The 24,046-nt window shown below is 44.7% G+C and overlaps 1 protein-coding gene across 1 annotated transcript; it reads right to left on the bottom strand.

The window, feature by feature from the left end:
- Window positions 1-412: 412 nt before the first annotated feature.
- On the bottom strand, window positions 413-22,523 carry LOC125426139 (sulfotransferase 6B1-like). Its single transcript, XM_048484332.1, has 7 exons — window positions 22,137-22,523; window positions 19,669-19,787; window positions 14,207-14,296; window positions 7,251-7,377; window positions 5,278-5,372; window positions 4,522-4,678; window positions 413-767 (listed from the first exon to the last, which is right to left on the bottom strand). Exons 1-7 carry the CDS (start codon window positions 22,336-22,338, stop codon window positions 637-639), a joined length of 921 nt encoding a protein of 306 aa, XP_048340289.1. The 5' UTR covers window positions 22,339-22,523; the 3' UTR covers window positions 413-636.
- Between the last annotated feature and the right edge of the window lie 1,523 nt (window positions 22,524-24,046).

The following is a 24,046-nucleotide window of genomic DNA, read 5'->3' as shown; positions in this document are numbered from 1 at the left end:
GTATCAACAGCAGACACAAGGTGGCTCAGATGTCTCTTTCAAATACATGCTATGTTGATATTTTTCAATTTTCAATTTCAGTTTCTATAATTTATAAACCAATTTATAATCAACCAAAATTGGTGTGTTGTTAATTTAGACTTCTATCCCAGATCTCTGATTTTCTTTACTAAATATTGCCTTTTAATTTCTCTCATTTTAGTTTCAGTGCCAAATCAGTGAAGTACAGTGCAATCCTAAACAGTTACACTTTCTAAGTGGATGTAGAAGGATGTAATGTAGTTTAAGAGTACATTGGTAGGTAGTAGCAGTACAGTTATTTTCTTCTAAGTCTTCATTAACTGTAGAGGTTAAAATAAGTCTCATAACTTGACAGTAAGGCATGAACACACAATGTACAAAATCCAGAAAATGCTGCTCCAGAATTTTTTAATGATACATAAACATGAATATATAAATTTCTCTCTTGTGTGCATATACATGTGTGTTAATTTTCTGTGCATAGACATCAGTTCCACTTTAATTACTGTATTTTCATTTAGAAAATGGATAACTAATAAGCACAATGCCATGCTTTTGCAGTGCCATTTTGAAGAGACTTACATCCTTAGGACAGCATTTCTGATGTTACAAAATTTAAAATGTGCAGTATTGTTCATATTTTAGCATAGTACCCAGTTTAGTTCCTGCTAAACACTCTTCAAATTTTGCATCCATTTCCTTGCTCTGAGCTTCAGTGAACAATGTCTTCCAGTCACCCACTGCACCTATATAGAAACAAAGACCATTTAATTATAATACTAGCAGCAAAGCCCATTGCGGGGGAGATGCAATGGGCCCTAGCTAAGGTTGAAGAAGCAAGTATCTCCCCCTGCAATGGGCTTTACTGGGGCCGTAGCCCCCTCCCCCACTCCCCCCACGACATTTGCCATCTATCTGGTCCTGGGTCTGTGGCTTGGGGATGGGAGAGGTCAGAAAGGTGTTGATTGGGGAAGGTGAGGATTGGGGGAGGGTGGGAAGGAGTGGCTTGGGTGGGGGAGGGTGGGAAGGTGAGGCTTGGAGTGGGGTAGAGTTGGAAGGTATAACGGGGTGGGGGAGAGTTGGAAGATGCGGCTTGGGGTGGGGGGAGAGTTGGAAGCTAAGACTTGTGGGGAGGCAGGGGCTGATGGGAATTGTAGTCCATCAACATCTGGAGTGCCATAGGTTTGCCACCACTGGCTTAGGGTATGGGGAGGGTTGGAAGGTGTGTTTTGGGCTGGGGGAAGAGTTAAAAGGTGAGTGACATGGGCTCAGAGTCAGCCAGTCAGGAGTCCTCTTGAGGAGCACAGGCAGGATGACCCCACTGTGCTGGAGCCCCAGTCGCTGGGCCTCAAGCACTGCCAGAAGCTTCACAGGATGCAGAGTGGACCCAAGTCAAGAGCTGGAAGTCAGAATTCTTGCAGAAACACCTCCAACGAATAAGACCCAAACTAGCAGTCCACCCAGTTCACCTGAGTCTGTGAGGCAGATGGGAATCTGTACCCGGCAGGAACTGCCCTCTAAAAGGTGCAGAATGCTGTGAGTTAGCTCAGGATCAAGACTGAGCAACAGCAGAGACATATAAGAGATAGCTCTGGGAAGGGGCAGCACTGCTGAAGCAGCACTGTTAAAATCCTGACAACTTTCTGCTGCACATACTTGCAGACTGATTTCTCAGAATACTGACTCAGAGAAGATTGCCTGACCTGACCTACCTTCGATCCTTGACTGCCTCTTCCCAGACCTGCTTGGAACTTGTTCCTCTGGGCTCAGAGTAAGACTTCTCTCTCCCTCTCTCATGTCTGTGCCTACTATCAGCTGTAATCTCACTGTCTGTAAGCCTAGCAGGCCAGGAAAGTGAGTATTGGGGTGGGAATCCGTGGAAAGATCAGGCTTGGAGGTGAGGGAGGTCTTCTCCAGGCCCACAGAGCAGCAGGCACCAAGGTGCCACTACTCCACTGACTGGGGCAGCCTGTTGGGATGGAGAGAGGTGAGAGGGCTTCTCTGGACCTGTGGAGCAGCAGCACCAAGATACCACTGATCCACTGGCCAGGATGGGCTGCTGGGACTTGCTCTTGGGTCGGGGGAAGGTGGGCAAGGTAGATACTAGGATTGGCAATTTGGCAAATTGGGCCCGATTCGACTTGGATTCAGTCTGATTTCAAGCAGCTCAAATCCAAGCCAGATCTGAATCTAATTGAATGCCCAAATCTGAATAGCAATTCAGATATTCAAATGGATTTGGGGAGGGGGGGTGTTGGGAGCCCCATTAGCTCCCTTTAAACTATGTTGAAAGCAGTGTTGTTTGTTAGACTAAATTCAGCATGGATGGGGGGAAGATTTAAAGGGAGCTCTCCCTTTAAATCCCCCCAAACCACGCAGAATTCAGGCAAACAAAACAACGCTGCTTTCAATGCTGCTTTCACTCCCCTTCCCTCTCCCCCTCCCTCCCCTTCCCCTGCTTGCCACCCCCAATTCCTCTGCCAGTGCCCCTGCTTGCCACCCCCACCTTTAAACAAATAGTGTTGTGTGTTTGCCTACATTCAGATTCTCTGCTCTGAAGTGACTGAATTGCAACCAATGGGGAATTTCTGGGGGTGTCTGTGGAGTGCACATTTTTAAAATCAGAGGCACCAAATGATGATACCACCCAGGTTTGGTGAGGTTTGGTTCAGGGGATGCAAAGTTATGGACTCCCAAAGGGGTGCCCCATCCCCCATTGTTTCCAATGGGAGCTAATAGGAGATGGGGGCTACACCTTTGAGAGTCCATAACTTTGGACCCCCGGAACCAAACTTCACCAAACATGGGTGGTATCATCAGGAGAGTCTCCTAAAGATACCCTGAATTTTTGGTGCTGCTAGCTTAACAATTGCACCCCTGACAGGAGGCACCCCCCCAAATTTTCCCAGATTCTCCTCTTAAATCCATCCCCTTCGGCATAGATTTAAAGGGATAATCTGAGGTTTCCAGTTTAAACATTGAAAGTGATGTTGTTTCAGGGTGGGGGATAATCCACCCCAAAACAGCATCACTTTCAATATTGTTTAAACTGGGGACCCCAGGTTCTCCCTTTAAGGTGGATTTAAAAGGAGAATCTGGGTCCCTAGTTTAAACACCTTTGAAAGTGATGCTGTTTGGGGGTGGATTCCAGTATCACTTTCAATGGTGTTTAAACTAGGGACCCCAGATTCTCCTTTTAAATCCACCTTAAAGGGAGAATCTGGGGTCCCCATTTTAAACAATATTGAAAGTGATGCTGGGTTCTATTTGCGGGGGGGGAGGGGAGAATCCACCCCCAAACAGCATCACTTTCAATGGTGTTTAAACTAGGGACCCCAGATTCTCCCTTTAAGGTGGGTGCCACAGGTCGAGGAAGGGCGCTGATCCTCTGGAGCCAGAACCCGTGCCAGCACGCTGACTCAACCCCTTCTGGTCTGCCCGCAGTAGACCTGGGCCCCTTCCAGCCTTCCCAAGCAGTAGACCTGGCCCCCTTCCTGCCTGCCCAGCAGTAGACCTGGGCACTCCTCCATGAGATTGGCAGACGGCTTGATTTCTACAGTGGAGAGGCACTGTATCTAGGGAAAATGGAGCCTGGGGGGAGGGAGCGGAAAACTGAGATGATGCCCCGGGCTCCATTTTCCCTAGATATGCCTCTGCTTCACCCTTCCAGGGTCTGTCCAGGTAGGCTTCTGTCCTCCCTGGGCCCTGGGGAGAGCAGGAGCCAGCAGCAGGGATGCGAAGGGGGCAGGGTTAAGCAATGCATGGGGCGGGGCTACGTGACCTGCAGGGGGGCACCCGGAGGATGTTTTGTCCCTGGGCGCCACTTCCCCCCATACGCCACTGGTTGCAAGGCTTTAACTAGGTACCAGAATTTATGCATTGACAACACTAGACAATACTGGTGGATGTTTTGACACATTTCTGGAAGCAACAGCAGAGAGAGTGATGGTTATGGAAACATTAACACCTACACTCTCTGAAAGCTGTTATTTATTTCAACAATAAAGCCTCTGTCTTCTGGACCAATGCATTCAGGAGTAAGTACTATTATTTGCTCTGATGCATCCACACTTAGAGGCAGGCAATGGAGCAACACTTCTTTTTATTTATGATATGGGGAGTAAGATTGAATTTGTATCAAAGTAAGTGTTTATGGAACTTAATAGGGTACAACTCATACTTTTGCATTTGACTACTGATGCCTTGGGGCAGAAAGGCAGCATGGTCATCAGATCAAATCTCAGAAACTAAGCAGGGTCAGAATTTGGAAAGGAAGACTCTGCAGAGGAAGACAGTGGCAAACCAACTCTGCTTTCCATTTGCCTTGATAGCTTTTTGCTGGAGTTGCCATGGGTTGGCTGTGACTTGAGGGCACTTTACACATGCACACATGCACACACGCACTGATGCCTTCACAAAATGGCTCATGTTATTGGAAGAAATATATAGTCACCATGTGGGTCTTTGGAATTAGATTATTATTCTGCAGTAAAGTAGTACCTTTCCTGAAAAGGACAGGAGCAAATGAGCCATGGGTTTCATTGGATTTGTTGCTCATTTCTTGAAATGTGGCTTTGGTGGCTAAAGACCTAATTGTTTCATCAGGCAAGGGAAACTCATAAAACTCAGCTATTTGTTTCATTTCTTCATAAAGATTCTATAAAATAACAACACAGTAAATATAGTTAGTATTTCATAACTATTTTTGCCATATTTTTATGCAAGTTGTTAAATATTAAACTTCCCTAAAGCTCAAGGATAAGGAAGACATAACAAATGTTGGCTGCTTAACCAGGTGCATCGAATATACCGCATCAGTAGATGAGTAATCATCACAAAAATGTTTGATTGCAAAGCATCAACATTTAACTTTTTATCCATTTCTGCACTTACAATGACTGAAAATCAATTATTTTCTATTTCATGCAGCCAAAAAATTACATTTCCAATGGGTTTGATCTAGAGACCCATTGTGGAAGGCATTGGTAGGTATATACCTTTGCCACCCACTTCTCCCCTGAGCAGCCCCTTCTGTCCCCAGGAAGAGTATTCTCCCATTTGCAGAACTCATGTGGGGGGGGGGGAGTAATTTCCTCTTTTCCTTCTTCCATGAACACACCTGTGCTTAAGAAAGTAGAACAGAATAAATTTTGGGCTGTTCTACATCCTCACTGCACTCCTTCCCCCATTCCCTTGATGTTGATGATATCATCTAATCAGAAAACTGAGAGAGTTAAATATTTCTTAGAATCTTACTTCTTTCATGTCTTCATATGTGATGATCTTGATATTTTCATCATCTATATGTTCGTTCCAAGCAAGAGCATGGTCAAAATAGGACTTAAAACAAACTGAAATGAAATGCAACCAACATATGTCAAAGCCAGAGAAAATTACACTACACCATTTGTTTCACTTTATGGCACATGCTTAGGATACAATTGAAGGTTTGTTTTCATAATACATAAAATCAATTGATACAAAACAATGTGATACTGGATAGTGAGGAAATAGTTGGATTATCCCTATATAAATCAGAAATAAATCCAAATTCCATCTTGGCCAAGATATATTGATTTTATATGCAATGTAATCAACCTGTAAGCCTTACAATGCAATTCTACAGTATAGTCCATAGAAGTCAATATGCTCAGAAAGTGTAATTCTGCTTAGTATTGTAGAGTAAGAGAACAATATTAAGCAGGTCCACTAAGAATCCTACTGATTTATTCTGTGGAGCTTACTCTAAGGAAACTCCTCATGAAATTGTTAACAATCCTATGCTGATCTACTCAGAAGCAAGTCACATTTTATTTGCTGGGATTTACATGAATACACTCCATATTCATTTATGGAGAGCCCTTCGGGGGTAGAGCAGTATATCAAACCGAATAAACAACAACAACAACAACTGGTGGGAACATTGTCCAGAGAAAGTAATAGAAAATGAGAAGGTCACAATCCTGTGGGACTTTCGAATCCAAACAAAGTGTTGAAACACAATACACCAAACATCACTGTGATCAAGGACAAGAAAGTGACCATCATTGACTTAACAGTACCCGGTGACAGCAGGATCATTGAAAAAGAACACGAGAAGGTCACTAGATACCACAATTTGAAAATCGAGCTTCAGCGTCTATGGCACAAACCAGCTGAGGTCGTCCCAGTGGTAATCGGCATGCTGGGCGCCATCCTGAAAACACTAGGGCAGCATTTGAAACATCTTCAAATTGACAAAATTAACTTCTGTCAAATTCAGAAGGCAGCCCTATTCCAGCACGAATACTACGCCGATACATTACAACTTCCTAGGCCTCTGGGTGAGGCTCGAATTGTAATGAAGGCCAACAACCAGCTAAAGATCTTGCAGCTGTGAAATCTACAATAATAATAATAATAATAATAATAATAATAATAATAATAATAATAATAATAATAATAATAATAAAAGTAGGAAAATACGGATGCTTAATATTGTTCTAGAGAATATGGGAGCATTTTCACAATGCTATGCTAGTCATTCTCAGAATTACAAATGTATATCCAATAAACATTATTACAAAAAGAGGAAGAAATGCCCTTTTGTAACATCCAGACCACTTTGAAGGGTGCTTTAATCATTCTATTTCATATTAGTGATCAAAAGTTATTAGTCTTAGATCTCTGGTATAAAATTATTTGGTCTATAATCCACAATAAGAATATATAGAGAACTATGTACACAATGAAAGTTTTGGATGCTATTTTTTCCCACAGCAGTTCCCATTGCTGAATATAGATCCAGTCAAATTAAACACTTGTAAATTCTATCAATTTCAGTGGAGAAAGTTTGATTTTAGTGCTTAATATTGTTATTGAAATAAAACGTACAAGCACTTAATTCTGGCTGGATTTAAAATCTATGTTGATTAAAAGTTGTTAGCGGAAACAGTGTTGGTTGCATGAACTGAACTGTGGGTATCTGTGACCCAGACTGATTAACCTTGAAATAAAAAACTGTCAAAACATGAAAATAATTTATACTCAATATGGGCAGCTTCCACATGAGGTGCACAAAATGTGTCTCTGCTGTGAAAGCAAAGGCAGGGATACTGTCAACATACCCCATCCCAACTATGCTTACTGCCACCCTCTCACTTTTCCTCATTTGTCTCAGTGCAGAAGTGTTGGCATGACAACAGCCTGTGTCCCAGCTATGGTTTTGAAATTCATGAGGAAAAATATACCTTCTCCTCGCATAAACATTGGAAAGAATTCATCCCATGAAGCGACATTTGGAAGCACAGGATTTTTGTTGTAAAAATGGAAGAAGGATACAGCCGCATCTTTGGGATTTCTAAATATCACCAATATCTGTTAAAAACAATAACAAAAAGTACATTGCATATTTGTGGTTTAAACAAAAATCATCATATCCCAGATTATGTGAACCTGCTAATCACTGGCGGACTTGCCTAGGGACAAGGGGTACCCCTTGTCCCCGGGCACATCCATTGCAGTCACGTGGGGGGCGCCAAAACATCCCCTCACGCAGACTGATTTTGGAAGCCCAAGCAAGCCCGGCATTCAGGAAGCGGCTGCTGAAAAAATTAAGGAAGCCTGACATAGCCCCGCCCACTCGCTACGGTGGCCCTGAGTGTCCAGAGGGCGGGGGAGAAATACCATTGTGCCTCCAGGAGGAGGACTGGAGAGCTCCGCCTCCCCTCCCTCTCGCCCAGAGTGCAGTGCCTTATTCTCCAGTAAGTCCTTGATGTTGCTCTCAAGCCTTCTCCCCAGCAGAGGGCGCCAGCCAGCACAGGAGAAGTCCATAGGCTGGCTAGGGAGGCAATCCCTGCCCCACAAGGTCTTTGTTGTGGGGAGAGGAAGGGAGGGCGCGTTTGTGAACTGTTTGGAGACTCCTTAAAGGTAATGTGCAAATCCAAACTGCACTTCTATCCATAAAATCTTGTTTGCAATTGTGAATGGCCTTGATTGGGTGTGTGTGGGGGCGGGGGGGGGGAGCGCCTGGCTTCTTAACTTTTGCTGTGGGGCTGAGATGTAATCTGCAGAGCTGAGTTTGATTCCCCACTTTCTCTGCCCCACAAGGTGTTTGCTGTGGGGAGAGGAAAGGGAGGGGGTGTTTGTTAGCTGTTTGGAGACTCCTTATAGGCAATGTATGAATCCAAACTGTTCTTCTATTCCTAAAATTTTGTTTGCAATTGTGAATAGCCTTAATATTACGGGGGGGATGGAGCGCCTGGCTTCTTAACTTTTGCTGTGGGGCTGGACTGGAATCTGCAGAGTGAGTTTGATGCCCCACTTTCTCTGCCCCACAAGGTGCTTGCTGTGGGGAGAGGAAAGGGGGGGTGTTTGTTAGCTGTTTGGAGACTCCTTATAGGCAATGTATGAATCCAAACTGTTCTTCTATTCCTAAAATTTTGTTTGCAATTGTGAATAGCCTTAATATTGGGGTGGGGGGATGGAGCGCCTGGCTTCTTAACTTTTGCTGTGGGGCTGGGCTGTAATCTGCAGAGTGAGTTTGATGCCCCACTTTGTCTGCCCCACAAGGGAGAGGAAAGGGGGGGTGTTTGTTAGCTGTTTGGAGACTCCTTGTAGGCAATGTATGAATCCAAATTGTTCTTCTATTCCTAAAATCTTGTTTGCAATTGTGAATAGCCTTAATATGGGGTGTGGGGTGTGTGGAGCGCCTGGCTTCTTAACTTTTGCTGTGGGGCTGGGCTGTAATCTGCAGAGTGAGTTTGATGCCCCACTCTGTCTGCCCCACCTGCTACCCTACAAGGGCAGGAAAGAGGGAGAGGAAGAAAGTGGGGAGAGGAAAGGAAGGCATTTGTTAGCTTGCAAACTCCTTTCCCTTCCTTTCTCCACAACAGACACCTTGTAAAGTAGGTGTGGCTGAGAGAGTTCAAAGAGAACTAGTTCAAGGTCACCAATCAGGCTTCATGTGTAGGAGGGGGAAAACAAATCCAGTTCATCAGATAAAGGTCCACCACTCATGTGGAGGAGTAAGGAATCAAACCCAGTTTTCCATATTAGATGCCACCAGGCTGAAAAGGGCACATTCATTCATCTTTGCCGTACACTTAGCACTAAATTACCTATAACATCAATTATGAGGGTCTCTTATGATTCTTTTGGATGTTTGTTTTAGACAGATTGTTGCCACGGGTGTTGGGAGCAGGTCCTCTCCAGAGCAGTGGCTGGTTGCTTAATTTGGAGGGGACAGGTTGGTCAATAAAGCAAAATAGAAGCTCTGATAGAAAGTCAATTTGTAGTGCAAAAAAATATTTAGGGGAATTGGTCAAACATCCATTTGTTTTCCCCCTTCCTCAGCTGCTTTGGCTTTTGACAAAAGCATGAGGTTCCGATCTTCTGCATCATGTGGTGGTGGAGCCCACTCTTTCTGGCCTTCAAGAGGGGACCTATCTCCATCTAGTCCAGCAATTAGTTTCCAGTATTAGCCAGCCAAATACATCAGACCAACTCCTGAGCAGACCTTGTGAGTTACAGCAGTCCCTATTCTCAGCATACTGTCAAGTGAAAAACTCAGAGGTACACTGGCAGAAAATGATGCCCAGGGCAAGACAAGAGTTTTCCACCCCTGCCCCACCCCTGCCCCATGCCCAGCCAGCACTGGGGCCAAGACCTGGTTTTTCCACCCCCCATCAAGCCCCACTTATGGTTTCCCTGTCAGCTGCGGGGGCCATCCATGCGCCTCAGAAGCCATGGCTCCCCACTCCAGACTCTGGGGGCTTTGGGGGGGGGCAGGCCGCCCAGTCCCCATGCTTAACTCAGAAGGCCCTGCATCTTTGCCAGGCCGTCTCTACCTGGGCATGTCGTGGGGAGTTTGCAGGAATGATAAACACTGTTTCTAAAAAATACCCACCCACCCCTTCTACTACAGGTTTGTCTGGTAACAAGAACACTGGAACCTTGACACTTGTTTTAAAATGAGTAGAGTATAGGTAGAGGCACTACTGCAAGGTGGCAGATTTACCCCACATCAGATCCACAAAGATAAATGGGGAAAGCCTGCTATCCAAGGTACTTCAGCCAACTCACAGTTGTCTCTCTGATTTTCTTTCTTTGTTCAAACTGCCTTTGGGGGGAAGGTTCCAACTTCTGATGGGGGCGGTGATTTGTGAGAGATTTACATGCTTAAAAGTTAATTCTCACTTGCGCTGGCTTGGAGCTGTTTCTGAGGCTAACAACCTACCTCATAGGGTTGGTGTGAGGACAAAATTAGGAAAGAGAGTTGGTGGGGAGAGCCATGTATGTTTTGCTGGTGGTGGGAGGTGTTTTGTGAGCTGGTACAAAAAATCATTGTTTGGTTGTTGTGGGGAAGGGTGGTCGTCCATACCGGGGCGGGGGGGGGGGGGGCACCAAACTCAGATTTTGTCCCCGGGCTCCAGTTTGCCTAGATTCGCCCCTGCTGCTAATGGATCATGAGGGAGTCCTCCTATCCTACTTAAATGTTTTGGATTTCTCATACTTGCTCTGGGGAATGAGAGACTGCCACAACAAGAGGCAAGAAGTTGAGCAGAGTAGACTTGTGTCCAACTAATATTTCTTCAGATACACTTTTTGCTTCACATTCAGCATCCCATTGATTGCCAAATCTGGGTCCAAAAAGTATTTTCCCCAGGAGACTATTGATTGTGAGGAAGGAAGCAGGGAAAGGGGCCTGTCTTCTTCAATATGCTGTGACATAACTTCATGTGACAAAGGGCCAATATACCGGTACATGTTACAGAGGTCACATGATGAACACGTGGACTGGAAACAGATATGCTACGTGTGGTCTGTGATGGGAGCTTAATTCCTAGGTGTGCATGGGCCTGCTTTGGACCAGGTCAGCCAATGAAGTGAAAGGACTTCAGCATTCTTCCCACAAAGTTTTCCTGACCCCAAATGGTCCCTGGGTAGGTTTGCCAATGGTGGACTAAGAAATTCTGAGGCATTCGGAGGTCCAGCCTGGGCAGGGCAGACAGAGGAAAGGAAGCTCAGCAGCGTTTAATGCCATAGTGTTCATCCTCCAAAACAGCCATTTGCTCCAGGGAGCTGATCTATGTTGTCTGGTGATCAATTTTAATTCCAGGAGATCTGCAAGCGCCACCTGGAAGCTGACAACTCAATCCCAGGGATTCACTATTTGCTGGTTGACAAAATGTACATGTACTGATGGCTGCATATAATTTCTCATGAATGACAAATACCAGTTCCTTGAGGCTTTTTCAGGTCAGGAAAAGGGCACAGAGGAGAGACTGAAGATGTCTCATGCTCTGCCTCAGCCTCAATAGGTTAGGATGTCATCAGGATCAGCTCTACTGCTAGCAGGGTTGAAATCTTAAAACCTGCTAAGGCTCAAGAGTGCCACCTAGAGCATCTGGACCCATTGGTTCTATGAAAATGAGGTATTCACTTCCATTCCACATTGCAGACTTAACCACTTTTGATCAAAGGACAACCCAGTTTGGATTATTAGACCATCTATTTGTCATGGAAGTTCAGACCCATTACCAGGTGTTTGATGGAGATGGGACTATTTTGTATATGGCTCTGATAGATAAAAGTAGCCTCTGACATCAAAGATGGGAATTTGCATTAAATTGGAAAAATCTGCTTGTCGTTCTTGTTTATTTGATTGATTGATTGATTGATTGATTGATTTGCTAAACCATCCACCCCCGAAGGGCCCTGGGTGGTGTACAATGCTAAAACACTTTAAAACACCAATAAATAGAACAAATTAAAATAATAATAAACTGTACAAATTCCAAAAATATAATACTATACAAATGGCAACTGTAAAACACATCTTCACATAGCACGCCCCGCCTGGGAGGGGGATCAAGCAATGATATTAGCAGTAAATCAGATGCTATAAAGGAAACAGGGAACAGCCCATCAGTGGCTGGCCTCCCCAAAAGCCTGGCAGAATAACTCTGTCTTGCAGACCTTGCAGAACTGCTCCATGTCTCGCAGGGCCCTGATGGTTGGAGGCAGAGCATTCCATCAGGCAGGGGCAGGGCAGTAAAAGCCCTGGCCAGGGTGGAGGCCAGCTGTATCATAGAGGGGCCAGGGACCACCAGTAAATTGGCCTCTGCAGAGTGCAGTGGGGACATAATGGGAGAGATGGTCCCTGAGATATGAGGGTCCCAGGCCATGAAGAGTCTTAAAGGTTAGCACCAACATCTTGAAGGTGATCTGGAATTCAACTGGGAGCCAATGCAAACGGCAAAGCACAGGGGAAATGTGGTCCCTCATCAAAGCCCCTGTGAGAACCTGTGTCGCTGCTTGCAGAACCAGTTTCAGTTTCCGGAGCAGCCGCAGGGGAAGGCCTGCGTAAAGCGAGTTACAATAGTCTAAGCTGGAGGCGACTGTAGCATGGATCACTGTGGCTAGGATGGCTTGGCAGAGGTATGGGGCCAGTTGCCATGCTTGGCTCAGATGGAAAAAAGCCACCCAGGTTACATGGGCCATCTGGACCTCCAAAGATAGAGAAGAGTCCAAACTCCAGAATGAGGAGGCTGGTGTCAATGTGGCCCCTCAAGCGATGGCAACTGGAAACCTTCAACCCCACCCCCCGCAACCCACCCACAGGACCTCCATCTTAGATGGGTTCATTTGCAACCTGCTCTGTGTCAACTACCCAACGACAGCCTCCAAACAATGCTCTTAGAAAGGAGGCTGGTTTAGGTCCAACTTTATTGTGACTGTGACTGTATTTTATTGATTTGTACACCGCCCAGAGCCCTTTGGGGATGGGGTGGTCTATTAAATTTGAATAATAAAGAAATAAACAAATTCCATTTAGCAGAAATATCTGGACATTTGGTATTTTCCCTTGTCTTCAGTAGAAACTGGGTCCACAGGAAGTTGAGTAGGGTTAAGGACTCCGTCTTCCTGTTACCACAAGGAACTCTCCACATGCTCTGAGGAACCAGCTTCAGCATAGGTCATGTTTTTAACTTATTTAGTTCAACTGCATTGCTTTTCATTTTAATATCTCTGTGTTGTTGTTGCTGGATGCTTTCCCATGTATTTTGTTTTACCTTTTTCCAGCCCTTTTTAAATCCAGCCACCCTTTCCCTTTCTCTGTCACTTTTACAATAAACTTTTTATATAGACTTTCTGGAGCTTTGTTTTTAGGAAAATTCATTTTTCTGGAATATTTCTCTCAAGTCTTCTCCATGTGCTAGACTGCATGGGTGATACCGGGTTTGTTATAAGTTTTTTGTTACTGCTCTAGTGCTGCGCTGGAAAACAACTTTCTTAGTAGGTCAGTCTAAACTCTAGAGATTTTCAGGAGTTATTGAGGGGTAGCAGCTGGTTACCAGGGTACTTTCCACAGAACTCCTGAGCTAATGGAGTTTCCCAGCAAGGAAAGGTGCCATTTTCCCCTTCCTACCATTAGAAGCTTCTGCAGCTGTTCTGTGCTTTCACCAGGATCCTGTGAAGGACTATCCTTGGCGATCTGCTCTAGATATATAAGGAAGTTATGTGTGACCAGTGAGGCACTTGATCTCCTTTCTGCCACCATGGTCTGGGCTTTTTTGCCACTGCTATTTCTTTGGAGAGGGAGAGGGTCCAGAGGGGTTGCAGGCCCAGGTTTGAGTCTTGCCTGGCAGAGACCTAGCAGATGGCTTGTGGGTGGCTTCTCTTGCAGGGTCTGGCAGTATGGCTTATGGTTCTGCTATTAGGTCCATGATAGGTACTGGTTCATTCCGTACAGGCACCTCTGCCATGATGACCTTCACATGTCCTCCTCCTGAGAACTCTGAAACAGATTCTCTGGACTGATTGGAGAAGGTTATGACAGAAGTCTTCTCTCACATAACGCAGTCTTGATCTGATTCAGGCCTATACACATCTGCAAATTAATTTCCCGGCATGGGGACTATTAAGTCCACATGTTGAATATATTTCTCTATGTAAATTTTGTAATGTTTGGATTGCCCAGAGATATGACAGACTCCTAGTTATGAGAGCATCTCAGTTCCAGAGGCCTTGTCTGTGCAGATATGACATGAAAGGAAACACCACAACCACTAGCTCTTTAGAATTTATATCAGACATAATTTTTACAGAACTTATATTATGAGATCTGCATTATTTCAATATCCAGTGTCCCCAGCTACTGCTATAAGGTACACTAAGAGTAGTAATCAAGATGGTTACTTACCTTTGTCTTTTTTTGAATGAAAGACTTGGGAATGTCATCATAAAGGAGATGAGTAGCAAAAATACGTGGCGAGGGCTGGTTTTTCATGTTCTAAAATTAAATTTATATCAAATTAACATTGCTGTTGTAACTTGTGCTTGCATCAGGGGAAGGTTCATCTCACCAGGAGAAAGCAGGACTATTAGTGTAACAGATCTGTGGAACCTAACTCATAGTTTTCTTCAGTCACAGAAATACATGAGTGTTAATGGCAGAATTTTCCTTGTTAATTTTCAAATGACAACAAATGGTATTATTTCGAATACAGGGAGTGGCAATAAATACTACAAAAAAGATAATTAGCTTTCGCGTTTTCAATACATTTGAAATATGCTGACCCTAAATACCTGAATCTTTCAGTTAATTTCTTGTATTGGTCTGCATCCTTGCCCTATAAATTGCATTTTATCTAGAGTTTTGTCAGCTGAGTAAAGTTTTTTAGTTAAGAGAAAGTGATTGTCTTGGTTCCTGCCTACAAGTTTCACAGTGACAATCAATCAATCAATCAATCAATCAATCTTTTATTGGCATATCAACAATAAGCTAGACATGAATATCAAAAGAACTACAACCAGAAGGGAAAATATGGTTCAGCATTCCCTCATTTAGGAGTGCAGCTTAACAACATGATATAGGAATTTAGAAGAAGAAGAAGAGTTTGGATTTATATCCCCCCTTTCTCTCCTGCAGGAGACTCAAAGGGGCTTACAATCTCCTTGCCCTTCCCCCCTCACAACAAACACCCTGTGAGGTAGGTGGGGCTGAGAGAGACCTCGGTGAAGCAAAAAAAAAATGTTTCTAGCCCAAGGTCACCCAGCTGGCATGTGTGGGAGTGCACAGGCTAATCTGAATTCCCCAGATAAGCCTCCACAGCTCAGGCGGCAGAGCTGGGAATCAAACCCGGTTCCTCCAGATTAGATACACGAGCTCTTAACCTCCTACGCCACTGCTGCTCCTGATTTAGCTACTGATTCTGTTATATCACCAATGTTATTGTTGAATAGAAAAAATATTTATGTTGGTCAGAAAGACCTTCCCTTTTGTTCCACAAGGGGGACAATAACTTTGTCTAAACTGCAATCTAAAATATAAAAAGAGCAATAAAGTAATATATGACTAACAGACTTCATAGATTTCTGACTGTATGCACATAATCTTTGTTTTAAGGAATTTTTAGACATCTCCCCACTGTTATTGCTGAAGGTAGTATATTACACCTAGCAAGTGAAACTGACCTTCGAAGGCTAGGCCAAGTTAGATGGTAAAGGTAATTAGCCCCATTTTCTATGGGGAGTGGAATTCCCAGAGAGAGAGGGGAGCAAGCCCCTGTAGCTTTCCCTTTAGATTTTGATGTTCCTGGTCAAATAACCTCCTTTTTGAAGTTAAAAAAATCTCCCCTGCTGAAAGCATGGCCAAAGAGTCAAAAGAGAAACTCAATGTAGAGATTTTCCGTACCACAAGTGCCCACCAATCAAAAAATTGCAGATTGGCTAGGGATTTATAATTCAAGCTTGTATCCTCAGAAGTAAAACAGAGATGGAGCTAGAACTTAAAAGTTGCAAGCCATGCCCTTGTTTCTAGGAGATGCTGACAGATTTCCAAGCAGAGGTCTGTATAGGGCACAGAGTGAGATAGACCTAATATACAGGAAGCAAGATTGACCCCGCTCAGCATTATGATTCCACACACCCACCCATATGAGAACTCCGTTAGGAAATTGCTGACAGACCTTTGCATTAAATATCTTAAGCGCAGCAGGGACAAATTCATGGCCCATATTATAAAAGAAGAATATGATGACCACAACATTGGTTGTGCAGGTTGTGATAGCTCGGTCCCTGTGTTTGGCCCAACCACCTCTATGATGGAAGTGGAGCCCCAGATATTTAAAGTGCTGACTTGCTCCACAATATTGCCCTTAAGCATCCATCTAGTGGGGCTCTAAGGTCTTGAGAAGGCCATGATCTTAGACTTGGCAAAATTCAGTTCCAGACTGTTGTTTATGCAATATTCATTGCAATATGCTAACAAGCAGTTCAAGCCTACTCTTGTAAAGGAGAGCAGGACAGCATCGTCAGCATATAGCAAAATTGGAATTTGGACATCCCCTAGCTTTGGGCAATCAGAGTTGATGTTCATGAGTGTGGGGGAAAGGGCACTGAGGAAGAGGTTAAAGAGTACGGGAACCAGAACACATCCCTGTTTAACTCCTCTGTTGACAGGTACATTGGGCATAAGCAATCCAGCCTGATTGCATTTAATTTAGCAGACTGTGTCCCTGTGTTGGGATTTAATTATTAGGCATCTATTGTCTATGCCTTCACATGATCTAATAGGAACTAGTTGGTCATTCCAAGGCCTTATAGTCAAAGAAAGCAGCAGATGATCACTCACAACATGGTAATCAATGTAAAAATCACATATTCTTTCTAAAAAAACCGAAAGAAACCGTGAGATAATCTATTACACTGCTATGTCTGTGAGACACAAACATATATTCATCCAAGTTGTTAATTTAAAAAAACATTAAGAAAAATCCACCTGAAATCAAGAATGTAGGTAAGGGGGGGCTTCCCCAGCTTCAAACCCCCCATTACATATCGGAAGCTCCGCCCCTGTTTGTGTTTTTGGTTTTTTAAAGTGTTTTTTTCAGTTTTTGGCCTGCAGGGGGTGCAGTTTTTAGGCTAGCAGCACCAAACTAACAGGGATTTTTCGGGAAACGCTCCTGATGATACAACTCAGGTTTGGTGAGGTTTGGCTCAGGGGTCCAAAGTTATGGACTCCCATAGGGGTGCCCCATCCCCCATTGTTTCCAATGGGAGCTAACAGAAGATGGGGGCTACACCTTTGAGGGTCCATAACTTTGGACCCCCGGAACCAAACTTCACCAAACTTGGGTGGTATCATCAGGAGAGTCTCCTAAAAATACCCTGAATTTTTGGTGCTGCAAGCTTAACAATTGCACCCTTGACAGCAGGCACCCCCAAAATTTCCCCAGATTCTCCTTTTAAATCCACCCCCTTCAGCATGGATTTAAATGGAGAATCTGAGGTCCCCAGTTTAAACATTGAAAGTGATGCTATTTCAGGGTGAGGGATAATCCACCCCAAAACAGCATCACTTTCAATGTAGTTTGAACTGGGGACCCCAGATTCTCCCTTTAAGGTGGCTTTAAAAGGAGAATCTGGGGTCACTAGTGTAAACCCCATTGAAAGTGATGCTGTTTGGGGGCGGATTCCAGCATCCCAGCAGCCGCCCGGGGGGGGGGGGGGGCTCAGATTTTGCACTGGGCTCCATTACCCCTAGCTACGCCTCTGCCCGGAGGGGAGGGCAGAAGGAACAGCCGGCTGCCAGCCGGGAGCCCAGCTGATGGGGAGGCAGGGCGAGTAGGGCAGGGGAGTCTGCCATCCCTGACCTCGAAGAGCTGCTTTTATAAGCACTGAGGATGGGGACGGGGCTTGGGGAGGTGTGACCACATCCCCAGGGCTGGGTGGAGGCATGGCCCCACCCCCCGAACCTACCCCATAAAAAATCTATACCTATGTCACTGCCTGAAATGTATGCAAAATTTAGGAATTTAGGACACTACAGTGTAATTTGTTTAGGAATCCAAACATTCAGAAAGAAGAAGAAGAAGAAGAGTTTGGATTTATATCCCCCCTTTCTCTCCTGCAGGAGACTCAAAGGGGCTTACAATCTCCTTGCCCTTCCCCCCTCACAACAAACACCCTGTGAGGTGGGTGGGGCTGAGAGAGCTCCGAGAAGCTGTGACTAGCCCAAGGTCACCCAGCTGCCGTGTGTGGGAGTGTACAGGCTAATCTGAATTCCCTAGATAAGCCTCCACAGCTCAGGCGGCAGAGCTGGGAATCAAACCCGGTTCCTCCAGATTAGATACATGAGCTCTTAACCTCCTAATAATGGGAGATTTCAATTATCCTGATATTTGTTGGGAGTCAAACTCTTCCATGACAATCAGGTCCAACAAATTTTTCACTTGCCTTGCAGACAATTTCATGGTCCAGAAGGTGGAAGAAGCAACAAGGGGAACAGCTATTTTAGTATACTACAGAAAGTTCTGACTATAGAATTTCTAACAGTTCCTAAAACTACCAAGAAGTGACACAATGTAACTGTAAGAATCACTGGAAAATATGGTGATTCCTAGAGCATAAGCATAAGCATAAGCATTTTATTGTCATTGTGCACGCACAACGAAATTTACAGCAGCATTCCTCGATGCACACAATTTCAGACTCATACAATTTCAGACTCATGCAATTTCAGACTCATACATCATCATCCTCCACCCATCCCTACATAGCCCCAAATACATCAATATGAAGCAGCGGAGTTTAGCATAGCCACAGCTCTAGAGTAGAAGCTGTCTCTAAGCCTCTTTGTCCTAGTTCTGAGGGCCCTGTATCGTCTGCCAGATGGTAGCAGTTTAAAAAGAGAGTGTGCTGGATGAGACGGGTCCCTTAGAATATTTTGGGCTTTATTTAGACTTCGGGCATTATAGATTTCTTCCAAGGAGGGGAGAGGGCAGCCGATAATCCTTTGTGCAGTATTGATCACCCTTTGGAGCGCCTTCCTATTCGCCACTGTGCAACTGGAGAACCATACACAGATGCAGTAGGTTAGGACGCTCTCTATAGCACAGCGGTAAAAGGACACCAGAAGTTTTCCATCTAGTTGTTGCTTCCTTAAAAGTCTCAGAAAGTACAGTCTTTGCTGGGCTTTCTTAACCACCGCGGTAGTCTGTACTCCCCAGGTCAAATCCTCTTTAATCATAACGCCCAGGAATTTAAAACTAGCCACCCGCTCCACTTGATCTCCATTTATAGTCAAGGGCTGAATTTCTGAGCTATTCCTTCTATAGTCCACTATGAGCTCCTTTGTCTTGTTAGTGTTAAGAACCAGGTTATTTTCCCTGCACCATGAGAGCAGTCGGTCCACTTCATTTTTGTCACATCTGAGTAGCTTTAGGAATAGCCAGGAACTTTATGCCCCCATGCCCCCCCAAACCCTCCTGCTGGTTGCCAGGCAGGATATGTCTGGATTGTCAGAGAACGACTAGGCTAGTCCATTGGCAGCCAAGTTAGACCATTCAATAGAAGTATGATTGTTTTATATTTCTAACTCTCCGTGACAATCTGTAATTATATATATATTCTGTTTATATAATCGTAGATTAGAATTGGTTCCAGAGTTCAAGGACTCTAACTGTATAAATGTTTGAACAGTCACATAGTGTACCTGCAAAGTGTCATATTCCTGTGTGGGATATTGTAAACTAAACATATTTACAGTACACTTCTATGCAGAGTACTAGAGTCTCTCATTTAAATTAATGAGCTTAGACCTGAATAGGATTGTACTGTTGTACTGTTAAAAACTGATTGTTTCTGTGACTTCATACTGACCTGAACTTTTTCTGGGGGTCCAAATTCAAGCATTTGGAAGTGGCTGGGTAATGGTAAATCCTTGTAACTTGGAATAGCAGCTTTCATTTCATTCATAATATGTAGCATCCAGTTTGTGCCTGCAACAAGGGAATGGAGTCACAGGGAATTCAGGGACATTAGCCACTCAACTCAGGACACATTTACATGAAATATGTGGGCTTTAAGCATGCCTAACTCTGTCTGGGCTTGTGGCTACAAGCATTAAAAACCCTTCCACTTTATTTCATAGGTTTGCCAGCCTCCGGGTGGAACCCAATAGAAATTTGGATTTAGCCTCCAGGTGGAGCCTGGAGGTCTCGTAGAACTATAATTGATCTCCAGGTGATAGAGATCAGTTTCTCTAGAGAAAATGGCTGCTTCAGAAGGTAGACTCTATGGCATTATAATCTGCTCTTTGCTCCTCATACCATGCCCGCTCCAGGTTCCAAACCCAAATCTCCAGGAATTTCTGAAGCTAGAGTTTGCAACCTGATCAGTTCCACTCAAGGACGTAGGTAAGGGGGGTTTTTCCTTGGGTTCAACCCCCCCCCCCATTCATGTCCAAAGCTCCGCCCCTCCGTTTGTGGGTTTTAAAAGCATTTTAGTGCTTTCTCGGTTTTTGGCCTGCAGGGGGCGCATTGTTTGGTCTAGTAGCACCATACTTTCAGGGATTGTTTGGGAGACTCTCCTGATGATACTTCCCAGGTTTGGTGAGGTTTGGTTCAGGGGTCCAAAGTTATGGACTCCCAAAGGGAGTGCCCCCATCCTCCATTGTTTCCAATGGGAGCTAATAGAAGATGGGGGCTACATCTTTGAGGGTCCATAACTTTGGACACCCCAAACCAAACTTCACCAAACCTGGGATGTATTATCATGAGAGTATCTTATTGATACCACCCAGGTTTTGTGAAGTTTGGTCCAGGGGGTCCGAATTATGGACTCCCAAAGGGGGTACCCCATCCCACATTGTTTCCAATGAGAGCTAATAGAAGATGGGGGCTACATCTTTGAGGGTCCATAACTTTGGACCCCCTGAACCAAACTTCACCAAACCTGGGTGGTATCATTAGGAGAGTCTCCTAAAGATACCCTGAAAGTTTGGTGCTTCTAGCTTAACAATTGCACCCCTGACAGTGGGCACCCCCCAAATTTCCCTAGATTCTCCATTTAAATCCACCCCCTTTGGCATGGATTTAAAGGGAGAATCTGAGGTCCTCAGTTTAGAAGAAGAAGAAGCGTTTGGATTTATATCCCCCCTTTCTCTCCTGTAGGAGACTCAAAGGAGCTTACAATCTCCTTGCCCTTCCTCCCTCACAACAAACACCCTGTGATGTGGGTGGGGCTCCGAAAAGCAGTGACTAACCCAAGGTCACCCAGCTGGCGTGTGTGGGAGTGCACAGGCTAATCTGAATTCCCCAGATAAGCCTCCACAGCTCAAGTGGCAGAGTAGGGAATCAAACCCGATTCCTTCAGATTAGAATGCACCTGCTCTTAACCACTACGCCACATTGAAAGTGATGCTGTTTCAGGGTGGGGGTAATCCACCCCAAAACAGCATCACTTTCAATGTTGTTTAACTAGGGACCCCAGATTCTCCCTTTAAGGTGGATTTAAAAGGAGAATTTGGGCTCTCTAGTTTAAACACCATTGAAAGTGATACTGTTTGGGGGTGGATTCCAGCATCACAACAGCTGCCCGGGGGGGGGGGGGGCGGGACACAAAACTCAGATTTTGCACCGGGCTCCATTTTCCCTCTATGCCTCTGCCCAGAGGGGAGGGCAGAAGGAGCTGCTGGTTGCCGGCTGGGAGCCCAGCTGGTGGGGGGCAGGGGAGGGCAGGGCAGGGGAGTCTGCCATCCCCGGCCTCGGAGAGCTGCTTTTATAAGTGCTAGGCCAGGGGCGTGGCTTGGGGAGGCATGGCCATGCCCTAGGGGTGGGTGGGGGTGTGGCCCCACCCTCGAACCCCCCCATAAAAATCTATACCTACGTCCCTGGCTCATGGTGACATCCATTTTGGTTCCCTTGGCTGAACCTGTCAAATCAGACCCCTGGGTTCACATACTCTGAAGCCAACACTAACTTGACTTCAACATTGTTTCAGGGACATTGCAAAAGTAAACAGCATAAGAACAGTACAGCACAACAGGGGGGTTGTGGGGTCTCCTGCTTAACAAACTTTTTTGCATTGCCACTAAAATAAATAATTTGAAAACATGTTGAAAGAGTTCATTGAAAGTTTTTTTTTCCTTTTTGGTTGCATATCTCAGCCAACTGGGACAGGAAGCAGTGCCCATCTTGGAAACAGGCAAGATATTCAGGTAACCTGAAGCCCACACCAACTTTTCTTTCTTTTGAAACTAATTTGTACATTTACTATCAATGATCCAAGGTGAAATGAAACTGAAGCCCTTCCCTTTTTAATGTTCATCTTCAAAAATGGACACTTACCACATTTTGGATAAGCAACTACGAGGACATCATCCTTTCTGGCTTCCATGGTTTCCAGCGCTTCAAAGGTCTCAGGGCTGCATAGGCGTTCAGGATACAGCACTCCTCTGAAACTAATCATCAGCTCCTTATTATCCTTCTCTTTAATAGAAGCAAAAAAATCTTCAAAATATCGAGCAGTGGCACTCTTTTCATTGGCCATGGTCGACTTTTGCTGATGGCTCTGTCTTGCCCTGCTCCTTTTTAAAGGAAGGAAACTGCTCCCCTAAAGCTAAGGGGTGAAAGGTGTTTCCAGTTCTTGCTCTGACTCCGTGGCTCAAGATAGAAAGGATATTGCTGAGGAGAAAACAACCCTGAACCACCCAAGCTCACTCCCTCAACTGTGATTTACACTCTGATTTGTCAGTGTATCTGGTTTCAACAACTTTGGGGAATTAAGAGTTACACAACCTTTTTTCCTGGCAGGGCGGTACTGTTGCTGACGGGGAAAAAATCAACTACAGATTGTCATGCTAGAGGCCCTCTAGGGTTGGAAAGAATAGATTGATATCATATAAATCCGTACTATACAAGGAATGTCCATTTCTGTTGCAACTCTGTAATACTAATTTTTTTAATCGTAAGAATCTGGGTATGATTCATTTGTTTCAGAACTAAGAATAATAATTGATACACAGCTTTTTTGCTTATTTATAGCCTGCCTTCCTCAATGAGGGTCATGGTAGATAACAAAAATTAACCAATGTAATAGGAACAGTTTAAGATAGGGTAATAAAACTGTAGAAAACAATGCAGTAAAGCAGTACAAAACATAAGAAATACAAACACATGTTCAAAGCACTTCGTATGCCTTGCTGCAATGCTTACAACAGCATTGTAAAGTAGACCAGTATCATGTATCTAAAGCCAGATGGGAAAAGGTCTAGGGTAGATGAGTTATCCAAGAACTCTGTGAGTGCGTGCCCACAGAGAGGGCTCTGAGTGCCACCTCTGGCACTTTGTGTGTGTGTGTGTGTATGTATGGTCAGTTGAGATGCAGCAGTAGAGAACATTGTATGCTTCCTCAGTAGAATATAGTTGTGAATGAATATGATATTTATAATTCAGTTTTACACACTGCCTTTGTCAAAATCATTATTTTGTGCATTATTGAACATGGTACTTTGTATAATTAAACTGAATGCCAAAATATTTTTTACTGTCAAAATGTCAAACAGGGCTAGGTAGGCACTAGAACCCAGGCAGAGCATTCTACAAGAAGATCCAGCATGTTGAATTCTGTGGCAGAAGAATATACAACCTACTGACATCTTTTTCTGAGACAGACCATAGTATGGAAGATTAGATCAACTTTGTCAATTTCACATAGAACTTGTGATCTTAATGTTGAGGCAGAGATACAAACTAGAATGATTGATTGGATCAGCTTTGGCTGATTTTGCATGCCGAAATTGCCCCTCTGTTGGCACAGGGAATGCCCCAATGCAATTAGGAGTTTTGCATTGCCCCCAGTGCTGCAGCGTGGCTGCCATGTTTCTGCCCTGGAGCCGCCCAACAGACACGATAGCAGTTTTCCAGCCTTGCTGCTCTGGCCTGCCCCACCAATGGACAGGCACTGAGAAGCATCCTCCTCCTCCCCCCTTGCAATGAAAAAACTGGAGGGAGAAACTTTGGGTAGAAAAGTGGTGTGTGCAGGCGTCGCAAATGGGATGGCGGCGATTCACTCGCACATGCAAGGATTTTGGATTTACGTTTTAGACCGGGGTGTGTGTGTGTGGAGGATAGCGATCCCATCGCACACACAAGAATTTTAGACCGGGGACGGGGGGGGGGGGGGGGGGGGCCGGTTCTCGGGCGCTTTTTTGTTTTGGGTGTTTTTAAAAAAAAAGTTGGGGGGGGGGGGGGGGGGG

This window comes from Sphaerodactylus townsendi, linkage group LG01 (assembly GCF_021028975.2).
Source record: "Sphaerodactylus townsendi isolate TG3544 linkage group LG01, MPM_Stown_v2.3, whole genome shotgun sequence".
In the NCBI taxonomy this organism is placed as follows: Eukaryota; Metazoa; Chordata; class Lepidosauria; order Squamata; family Sphaerodactylidae; genus Sphaerodactylus; species Sphaerodactylus townsendi.
This window is presented reverse-complemented; position numbering and strand designations above follow the sequence as displayed.

Excerpts from the sequence above, each read along its gene's own strand:
- LOC125426139 (XM_048484332.1), bottom strand. The coding sequence starts at position 22,338 with ATGGCCAATGAAAAGAGTGCCACTGCTCGATATTTTGAAGATTTTTTT. Across the intron at positions 19,788-22,136 it reads AGTTGCTTATCCAAAATGTG|GCACAAACTGGATGCTACAT; the intron begins GTAAGTGTCCAT and ends CCCTTGTTGCAG. Across the intron at positions 14,297-19,668 it reads GACCCCCAGAAAAAGTTCAG|AACATGAAAAACCAGCCCTC; the intron begins GTCAGTATGAAG and ends ATTTAATTTTAG.